Source organism: Ursus maritimus, unplaced genomic scaffold (assembly GCF_017311325.1).
Source record: "Ursus maritimus isolate PB19 unplaced genomic scaffold, ASM1731132v1 scaffold_2, whole genome shotgun sequence".
NCBI lineage: Eukaryota > Metazoa > Chordata > Mammalia > Carnivora > Ursidae > Ursus > Ursus maritimus.
Window position 1 is genome coordinate 74185521 of NW_024424452.1, and position 11140 is coordinate 74196660.

At 45.1% G+C, this 11140-nt stretch overlaps 1 protein-coding gene across 1 annotated transcript in view; it reads right to left on the minus strand.

The window, feature by feature from the left end:
* The window catches only part of F5 (coagulation factor V), a 69996-nt gene extending 58923 nt beyond the window's left edge, over window positions 1-11073 (minus strand). The window contains 3 exon segments of the mRNA XM_040636190.1: window positions 634-756; window positions 7936-8018; window positions 10746-11073. Coding sequence (XP_040492124.1) covers window positions 634-756; window positions 7936-8018; window positions 10746-10903 — 364 coding nt within the window. The 5' untranslated portion in view covers window positions 10904-11073.
* Between the last annotated feature and the right edge of the window lie 67 nt (window positions 11074-11140).

The following is an 11140-nucleotide window of genomic DNA, read 5'->3' on the forward strand; positions in this document are numbered from 1 at the left end:
ATTTCACTTTGTCCAAAATGGTAATAACATTTCTACCACCACCACCACCACCAAATACTGCTTATTAAGTGTGTGTTATGTGTCAGGCTAGCCCTCTGTCAGGCTGGTCCTATGTCACTATTTCAAAGTACGGCTCGTGGGCTATGTCCAGTCAGCTGTTTTTGTAAATAAAGTTTTACCGGGACACAGCCAGACTCATTCACTTACACATTGTTTGTGATGATGTTTGTACGAAAAGGTAGAGTTTAGTAGTTACAACAGAGATCCTGAAGCCAGCCATACTTACTATCTGGCTTCTCACAGAGAAGTTCAAGGACCCCCCTGCTTTAAACCACTTTGCAACACGTATGCCTTATTGTTCTCATGTTACAGATGAATATATTGGAATTCAGAAAGATTAGGCAATTTGCCCACCCAACTGTTAAAGAGCAAGAACCTAGTGAAAACCTGAGGTCTAGGTGACTCCAGAATTTGTTCACTTTCCTCTCTGCAACTTACAAAGGCAACTTCCGTAATTACCAGTTGAAGGAAAGATTTCTCTAACATGTGGTTAACAATCGGACTTTTAATGTCTGACACTGGTTTTAGAGTTGTACATTTTCTGCTGCCAGAGGGATATTCAATTACTCTTACCTTCTGAGAATTTACTGTATTTAATTCCTTGAGGGTGGATGCTTATGGGCTTGTCTGCCTTATTCTTGAAGTGAACTTTCACAATGTCTCCAACTTCAGCATATAAAGTAGGCCCAAGAAGTCCTGCGGAAACAAGGATTTATAATATACCTGTGTTCAGGACTACCAAAGACAGCTGCTAAGCATGGAGACATGCAGAGGACCCCACGCATGAAGGCGGTCATCCCTCCTGGTCCTGAGGCCAGCCTGCTTGTCTTCAATCTAGAAGGTTCTGCCAGCTCATTGTCTCTACATTGCCTGCAGTCAATCAGGATGGGAAGATAGGTATGCTTGGCTTGGGCCCAAAGCAAGTCTAGAGAGAGAAGGAATAGTTCTGACCGCAGCTACCCCATCCTGACCCCTGTCATTTCTTGGAGATTACTGTCTTTGATCAAGAAAAGAAAGCTGTTCATTTTCAGTTGTACAGGGTGATGTGAGGGAAGGTGACTGGTTCTGTTAGGTCTCCCTGAGGTGGGACATCTCAGAGACCTCAATAAGATGAGGGAGAAAATCACAGGGTACTCTGGCCCCAAGGTGAGTTCAGAGTCCCTAAGGCAGGAGTGAGCTTGATGTGTCCAAATAACAGTAAGAAAAACAGTGCAGGCTGAGTGAGAAGAGATGAGGGAGGGGGCGGATCATGGGAGGCTTTACGGGCCTTGGTAAGGACTTGGGATTATCTTCTAAATGAAACGGGAAATCACTGGGGCTTCGTGGAGCAGACAGACATAGTTTTAAAAGTTCATTCTGGGGGGAAAAAAAAGCGCATCCTAGCTGCTGTCTGTGCAGTGACGGGAGCGGAAACGGGAGTGGGTGGTACGCACGAACCAGCGTGCGTGGCAGGGAAGTCGTGAGAAAAGGCTGGATGCTGGAACGTCGAAGGCAGAGCCGGCTGGATTTGCTGATGGATTGGATGTGACATGTGCAAGAGGGAAGTCAAGGACGACCCTGAGGTTTTTTATCTGAGCAACCGTGTAAACAACATCACCGGTTACATCCATGCAGAGCACAGTGGGACGACAGGTGAGAGGTGCAGAAATCAAGAGTGAGGTTTCACTGACTACATGACAGCTGTGCTGAGTCCTGGGGTCACATGGATAGATAAGACATTGTCCCTGGCCTCAAAGAGCTCGCAAGCGGGTTTGGGGATAAACACATGGTAGGAGCTACCACTGAGATGTGGGCAAAGTCCTGTAGGAGCAGAGAGGATGAAGGACCAGTGCCGTCTGAGGAGTCAGGGGAGGAGGTGATACTTGAGTCGGACCTTGGAAGAATCACAAATGAGAATTTCCTAAAATGTAGCCCTTGGATTCTCTGCATGAGAATCCCATGGGGTCTAACTAAAAGGCAGATTCCTATCTCAGCCCCAAAGAATCGAGTTTCTGGAGGTGGAGTTTGGGAGCACACTTTTAACATGTGCTCCTGAGCAATTCTGATGTCTCTTCAAGCTTGAGAACCTGTCACCAGAAGTTCTATTTCAGACAAGTGACAAGAGTTGACTGCGCTCACTTCCCAGCCATCTGTAAGTTCTGTGGGGTTGGCTTCTCCCCAGCAGGGGTCACAGGAGCCTGAGAAGGAAGGTACAGCAGTCGCGGAGTTCAACCGGCATTTGTTTGCAGGGCCGATGATCATGTTAATAGGGCCCCCACTTACCGTCTGCTTAACACACTCGAGCACCGTGAGTCCTTACCTTTGCCCTCCCCGCAAACCTTTAAGGTAGGTATTAACATCTTCGTGTTACAGATGAGGACCTGAGCCTCAGAGAGTTAAACATCTCGCCCAATACTATATCGCTAACTAGAGGCAGCTCATCTGTCCGACTCTAGATCCTGAGCCTTAATCAACTTTTTATACTCCACCCCTACCCTGGGTCTATTCACTCACTCAATATTCACTGAGTGCCCACATGGTCCTAGGTGTCAGAACTGTCATGGTAAGTAAAATAGATGCCTTCACAGAGCTTACAAAAAAGTAAGAAAGACAGATTTTAACAAACAATCACACAAACATTTAATTACAAACTGTGGAAAGCATTATGAGAGAAAAGCACGGGATACTCTGAAGAGCATTGACAGAGGGATCTCATCTAATCTTGGAGGCAGGGAGGGAATTAGGGTTGGGAAATACTTCCTTGAGGAAGCAATGCTGTGACTGAAGTCCAAAGGCAAAGAGGCAAAGGCACAGGCAGGGGCATTCCAGGGAGTGGGATGAACACGTGCAAAGGGCCTGTGGCACCAGAAATCTTGGCCTATTCAGAAAACTGACAGATCACCACAACGAAGGTAAAGTTTAACAAGTCAGAGAGAGAGGCAGAGGTGAGGCTGAAGGCATGCTCAGAGGCCCTGTCATGTAGGGCCTTCTACGTCTTTTCAAGTTTTGCCTCTAAGTGTATCTGGAAGCCAATAAAGAGTTTTTAGCAGGGGTGAGACATGGATCAGATTTGGGGTTTTAAATGTCTGGGTGCCTTGGTGAAGGATGAGCTGGGGAGAACTCAGAGTGGATGCTGAGAGAACAGATAGAAGGCTCCGGGGGATGATGTTGGTCACTTGGTGTAAGGTGATGGTAGTGGAGGTGATGAGAACATACTAGAGACCTATTAGGAGATCAAACTGTTAGGACTTGATGGATGGGATAAGAGTGGAGGGTGAGGGAGACCAAGTTGGCTGGTAATGTTCAGGCTGGGGGAGCTGGGTGCACGAGAGCACCATTCTCTGAAATGAGGACACTGTTGGGTTTTGTTTGGTAGACATAGTAGGCAGAATAATGCCCCCCCAATGATGTCCACATCTTAACTCCCGGGACCTGTGAATATGTTACCTGGGATGGCCAAAGGGGCTCTGCAGGTGTGACCAAGGTAAGGGTTTTGAAATGGGAGTTTCCTAGATGATTATCCAGGAGGGCCCAGCGTAATCAAGGGTTCTTATAAATGGGATGCAGGAGAACTGAATTCACAATTGGAAGACACAACCCTCCTGGATCTAAAGATGGAGGAAGGGGCCATGAACCCACAAATGTAGGCTGCTTGTAGTACCTGGAAAAGGCAGGGAGACGATTCTCCCCCATAGGGGGAGAGCTCTGTCAACGCCTTGATTTTACCCCAGTGAGACTTATTTTGGACTTCTGACCTCAAGAACTATAAGATAATAAATTCGTGTTGTTCTAAGCTATGAGGTTTGTGGCAATTTGTTACCTATTGGCAATGGGAAAACAGGATCTCTGAGACAGAAGCCCTCTTTCCCTACTTCTGTCTTTCTACCCGCAGTTTTCTTATTCCTTTCACTGAACTTCCGGTACTAGAGTTTATGCTGATCTTGTGCCTGAAGATTTTGTTTGCTTTTGTGTTAGCTCTGCACAGGACTGTGGAGGCCACATGGTTCAGTCCTCATTTTAGAGATACTTACAAAGCCTGGGATGTGGGGGCAGGGAGGACGGCTTGCTCAGGGTCAGTCAGTCATTGGGTGGCACTGCTGGGGTTAGAACTCAGGTCTCTGGACTCCTGAACCAAAGCTGCTCTACCACCGTGCTCAGAGCAGGTTCAGAACCACCCCCCTTCCTGAAATAGTTCCAATGTCTACACCATTTTTGACTCCTGACCACATCGGGCTGCACTAGCGGACCTCGCTCTTCTGGCTGCTACCCTTGGTCTTAGCTCCCGATGGAAGCCCCCACTGGCTAGTCCCACCTGCCGGGGATGCCCAAGAGCCCAAAAGAGCGCTGACCAAGGTGCCACAGTGTGCACTGCGTTTTGTTGCCATGGTTGCCTTGCTTGGGTGATTTGTTTGTTGGCATCACATGGCTACAAATGGCCGGTGCCCAGGCTAAGTCTCCTAAGTTATTTAACCTAATAAGACCTCTTGCTGCAATGAATGGTTTGGAGTATTTACTTGCCTCCCTTTCTGTTTCTTCGGAATTAAGGCAAAACAAAGGGATGTTTTCATAAATGCAAACCAAATACCTTCCCGCGTGTGGGCAAACACATGCTCGAATGTTGGCTGAGCCGCTGGTTAGCTCCTCCGCCAGCCAGATGGCCTGGGACCCAGCACTGAAGGGGGGGAAGGAGTCGCCTGTCTTGCGGCCCCAGGAAGGCAGCACAGCATGTACCCAATTTCATGCAGTTTTGGAGTTGAAAAGGACAACGTGAAGTCAGCTAATCCAATCCCCTGCGCTCAGGTGAATAACGCATTACAGAAAACAGGGAAGCCCATTGTTGCCGCTAGTTTAAAACCCCTACAGGAGCAAACATTTCATAACCTTCCTTGAAAAAATTCAGAGTCGACACTAGCCATTTTAAAGCCCCAGACAGGATTCCTGGTAGAAGCCCAGCCCCTCCACCTGTCCACATGTCCGCAAACCTTACTGGATGGACACCTTCAGACCTCATCCTACAGCCTCGCCCCCACCCACAATTACAGTGACTTCGGGGTCATGCTGCAGAAGTGTCACGTGACTCATTCGTTCAGGGTTCAGCTAGAATCACACCCGCCAGACTGGCAGAGCAGGAAATAGGGGAAAGGTGCCAATGACCTGGAGCCAGGCTGGGAATGGGGCAGGTCACATAGTCAATGGCAGTGTTTAAACCTGGAGCTTCATAGGCTTTACCCCAGATTTGCCTCACTGTATCAACTACTGTAGGGATACAAAGATGAATAAAATACTACCCTTGCCTTTCAGGGATTCATGGTTAAGTAACTTCGCGAGTTCAGGAAGAAGCTGCTTAAAAATGGTGTTAAAATGTCTCGGAGTTCACATGAAACAAATGTGCTATGAGAGACACAGGGGTCAAAAGAAAGGTGGTGTTTTAAATGCACAGGGCTTAAGCATAAATGAATGATCAAGGTCTACTTCTAATTAATGAGGTTGCATCAGGAAATTTCTACAAAAGCTAAACATCTCAAAGGATTTTTAAAAAAGATTTTATTTATTTATTTGATAGAGAGAGAGCACAAGCAGGGGGAGTAGCAGGAAGAGAAGCAGGCTCCCCGCTGAGCAAGTAGCCTGACCTGGGCCTCCTTCCCAGGACCCTGGGATCATGACCTGAGCCGAAGGCAGATGCTTCACCCACTGAGCCACCTAGGCGCACCATCTCAAAGGATTTTGATCACAGTATCTCCTCTCCCAAAACTATCAATGACTCCTGCTCAGAAGATAATCTCCAGCCTGGCACTGGCCTTTCTATCACTTACGGTACTCAGCACAGTGGCTTACGGGGCCCAGACATTCAAATTCACTTAACTTGCCCAAAGCCACACAGGTAAGGCTCGAAACACCTGTCCAATTCCGCTTTTTCCCAGGCCTAATGAATATGTTTCCCAGCTCATTTTCCCTTTACCCACCTAGAGTTTAATTTAATTAAGTATTTCTTAAGTATAGCTATGAAATTGAAGAGACTCTGTGACTGAGGACAGGAGATCCCTCAACTTTCTGCCCGCAATTACAAACTCGATTTTAGTAGTAACCTTACTGTCTGTTGCCTTGTCGGCCGCCGTGAAGGTAGCATCTCTTCCTCCTCAAGCTAGTTCAGCCCAAGCTTTGAATCGCATCACTTCCTATTTCTTCTAAGTCTGTCTCCAGACATTATTCTCCCTCAGATGTCATTACCCTCCCCCTTTCTACTGGATATTTTAAGTGGCTGTATTCTTGTTTGTAAAAGTCCAAAATATACTTGGACCCCCCTCATTCCCTTCCAGAACTACCCTGTCTCTCCTTCCATGTAGAGTCAAGTTTCGGGAAAGAGTTGTCTATAAGTTCCTCCTGTTCCCATTTTCCTCCTTCACTTCCAAGGGAAGTGGTGCTGGGGAAAGCAGGAAAGAGAGTTTCAAGAGGGAGATCACTAAATGTCCTCGCAGTCTCAAGTGGGAAAAGAACTGGAAAGAAACCATTGGTTCTGGCATCTCAGAGTCTTGGGTGTCCTTTCCTGAGAGTAATTTTAGTGGACTTACATTAGAGAGGATCAGGGAGGAAATGTATGGAGGGGAAACATTACAGAGAATGGAGTGGACGACTGATATAGGAAAATGGTGCTGAAGGAAAGGTGAGGCAGAGTCAGGGGGGATTTTCTTCTAGATAAGGGCTGACCGCTACAGAGCTGTGTTTTGTTTTATTGTTGTTGAGTTTTGACAGAAGGGAAGGCTCTAACCAAAGGAAGCCTGAAGATAAAGGGAGATCAGAGGAGGCAGGACGAAACAGTTTGCACAGAGAAGTAGAAGGATGAGTCTGGGAAAGTGGACTAGCCTTCACTTGATTAGTACGGAAGGATGAGTGAATTACTGACCAGAGGACCCAATGGAGGAAGTTCTCTCTTAATGGCCTCTACCATTCCTGTGAAATATGATACCTATTTAAGAACCCCAAAACCCATGCAACCTACTTTCTTTGATTAAGGAAGAGATGAGGAAAGGGGTGCCTGGGTGGCTCAGTCTGTTAAGCGTCTGACTTGGGCTCAGTCATGACCTCGCAGTCCTGGGATCAGCCCCACGTTGAGCCCCACGTCAGGCTCCAGGCAGCTTCGAGTTCAGCAGGGAATCTGGTTCTCCCTCTTCCTCTTCTCCTCTCCCTCACCCTCCCACCCCCCTGCTCATGCCCTCTCTCTCTCTCAAATAAACAAATAAAGTCATTTAAAAAAAAGAAAAGATGAGAAAAAAGAAGAGATTTTTCTTTGAAAATGACAGCTGTTGTACACCTCACACCAAACAAAACAGGAGAAGAGATGGGAGGGACAGATGCAAAAGAACCAGCCATCTATGGTTCCTTTGAGCGAGTCTGGGGTCTGGATGGAAGCGACAGATCACTTGCTAGGGTTCATCTGCCCTTCGTGAACTAGACCGTAAGCTCCAGGAAGGCAGGATGTGGTTCCGCCTTGCCCGCCGTGGCATCCCTAGTGCCTTCGTCAATGCCCAGCCCATCGCAGGGGCTCGACAGTAGTTTGTTCCATGAATGAATAAAATTCAAACTCTTAAAAGTTTCGTTTAGCTTTTTGATCAGCGTTACAAATAGCCAGCTTCCGGAGCATGTCCCCTCATGGGCAAGAAGAGCCCTCTGGCTTAATGCTTGGCTGATACTGTTTTGAAATTCTCAAAAATATGAATCCCAGGTCCCACATTTTCGTTTTTCACTAGGCCCCACAAATTATGCAGCCCATACTGGTCAAAAACAACAAAAGCACACATTTCTAAAAAAATGTCACCAAATAGATATTTTAGATATCCAGGAATATCAAATTATCATAGAGCTTTATCTTTAAAATTAAAGAGTGCACTTCAGGCTTACCTGAGGTTTTGGATTGTGGTTTTTCTTTCTGAAAATATGGTTCATACTCTCTGTAGACAATTTTCTTAAATGAAGGATTTGAACTAGAAATCAAATACAGAAATTAATTTGAAAGTCCTATATGACATCGACATCTTAAATCACAAAACAAATGGATTTCTCATGTCCTTGGATATGTAGTAGGAATAATAGTTTTTTAACTGTATTTCAGAAACCCAAGGTTTTATAAATATGAATAAATGTGGGTTAATAAAAATAATTATTGATCTCTTCAAAACTATTCTGTTGTAATAACCGTTCTTTCCCAAATTTAGTCTGCTTTAACTAATCCTGTTACTCGGGATCCATTTTCTAAAAAAGAACCCAAGATCTTTCTGTGAACCCAAACTTTATGCTTTAAATGACTAAAAATAGAACCAAATCCTTAATGAATAAATACATGGGCTATTTTTTTAACTTATGAATCATATACAGATTTAAATTACTGGGGAACATTATAAAGAGCCATGGATTTGGTGGACCCTATTTCTAGCTGAGAAGTGGGAGATGGCTAATGGTATTAAAGCCCTGGGCATTCGTACTAAAAACAAACAAACCAAATGAAAAAGGGCAAGTCTTGGAAAATGTAAGTCACTTGGCCGGAGAAGAAACAATGGATAAATGGCAGAGCCAAGACTCAAAGAGGTGAGACCATTGTATTCATGGTAAAGAATTCACAGAAAGGGAGGCAGGAGAGTAGGACCCTAGAACTCGAGAGGTGAAAAAATATATGTTTTTATTTTCAATATCTATTACTCCACACCTGTAAGTGTGTAGTAGAAAGTTTCCTTAGGGCAGTTTCCAAAAACATTAACTTCAGACTTCAGACAAGAAAAATAGATATATTCCACCTCTAAACGGCATTCTCCTGCTAATATTAGATGAACCGAGAGGAAAGATCTTTGCTTTGGGCTAAAATACACTTTGGCAAAGAATGGAGTGGTGTATGTTGGTCTCCTAACAGGAAGTATCATTCAGTTGTAGGTGCAGGACACTTAGCCCAAGTTCTTAGTTTAAGCAGCTAGATAGATATACAGGTTAGATTTTTCACGAGAAAGTACCAGAGGGAAATGACAGGATTTGAGGTTCAAAAATATTGACAGTTGGTCTAGGTTGTCCTTCTATGGTTTTGGCTCAATAATCGACACCAGAGGTATGACTCTTACCAGAATTCTGGAAACTCAACCAGGGTATGGGGATCAGATCACCAGTCATGGTTCCCTTTGGACTCCCCCCCTTGTGAGTCAGGCTTTTGCCCCATGTGGTTCTGCTTCCAGTATTCTGCTTATTTTTCAGAGTTAACTACAGAAGAAAGGACGAACTCCCAAGCATGAGCACAGAGTACCCCAGCAAAGACAGCAAGCCTGTTAATGTCTGCCCATGAGCAAGAGCGATTAATGTTGGAAAGCCTATGGTTTTCTTTGGCGTTTTGGCAGTTCCCTAGGGTGTGGGTGTGATCCAGATCATCAACCCCAACGACAATATTTAAAATGATTTTTTTTAAAAGGATTTCTTGGGGCGTCTGGGTGGCTCAGTTGGTTAAGTGTCTGCCTTCAGCTCAGGTCATGATCTCAGGGTCCTGGGATCGAGCCCCACATCGGGCTCCCAGCTCAGCGGGGAGTCTGCTTCTCCATCTCCTTCTGCTGCTCCCCCTGCTTGTGTTCTCTCTATCTCTCTCAAATAAATAAATAAATAAATAAATAAATAAATAAATAAATAAAATCTTCAAAAAAATAAAAAAGGATTTCTTATTATTACAAGACCAAGATAGTATGTAATACTCTCCAAAATACAAAGCAATTCTTAAAGGGGTTTAATGTTGTAGACTGCCAGAGTCTTAAAATATAACATTATTTCTTGGGAGACTGCTTTGGTTTTGTAATCATAAAAGAGGAACTTGTCTTTCACAATCATTTAAGCTGTAATGCTAAGTTAAAAAAAAAAAAAACTGAGTCACACCGAGAGGTTTACCAATAAAAAATATAAAAATATAACCAACTGGAAATAGTGAGTAGGTCCTATACTTTGTTTAATTTCTGGGAAGTCTTATTTTTAGCCTTTCAATTAGGAAAAATAATTTGTAGTTCAGAAATAAGAGTTTTATTATTTAAGCCACCTTTTAGTTACATAGTGACCCTTCCAAACTCGCCAGGGTAGACTATATCCCAGGGACTAAGAATGTGAGAAAAAATTTAGAGTCACATGAACTAGAAGTAAAGCTAAAAGAAAAAAATGTTGCATGTTTATGGACTGATATAGTTTGAAAGTCATTTGTAAGAATACAACAAAATTATGGCAATTTGTTAATAGTTATTGAACAATCTGCTTAAACAAAGGACAATGTGTACATCTTTAGTTTTAGACGATGAAGTTATGTGGAGGACGGAATAAATAATATGTAACTGGAAGTTCTATAAAAATACTAGGCACTCAAACTCTGGAATGGGACTTTGCAGTAAGGGTTAGTGCCTGGTGCTTTTGAATCAATCACTATATTAAACCAACAATCAATCACACTAACAAAACGATATTAACAAACTCTTCAAACAGCATCTAGACAATCCCACGGAATATCTAATGCACTCTATTATTAGAAACAAAAATAGCAATTTTGTTTGAAAAGGAACAATAAATTCTTTTTTTTTTTCTTTTCCTTCTCTTTTTTTCTTTTCTTTCTTTTTTTAAGCCATGAAATTGCAAAGGGAAAGCTCCCTAAAAGAAATCGTCTCTCTCGCCTGGAGAAGCCCACCCGGACGCCAGACCCGCCTCACCTCAGCGTGGTGGGCTCAGGGCGGTAGTTCCAGCTGATGCCCTGGGCAGCTACGTAGAACTGCCTTAGCCGCGCCGCTTCGGCCCCCCAGCTCCCCCAGCCTGCGCAGCTGGCGCCCAAGACCACCAGGACCCAGAGGCGCGGGCAGCCTGGGGCCATGGTTCCTTTCCTGCTCCCGGGACCCGGTCGGGCTCGCGTCCGCCTCCGATCGCCCTCGGCTCCGCAGGGTTGTCCGCCGTCCCGGCTGCAATGCGCTCCGGGAGGCTGCGGGTGGCGGTGTCCTCCTTGCCTTTGGCTCCCGCGAGTGCAGAGGCCGCTGCAGCCTCGGGCGTTCCTCCCCTCCTAGCGCCCTTCCAGGCAGGGGGTTGGCTAGGTCACCGCCCGCCCCCCCCCCCC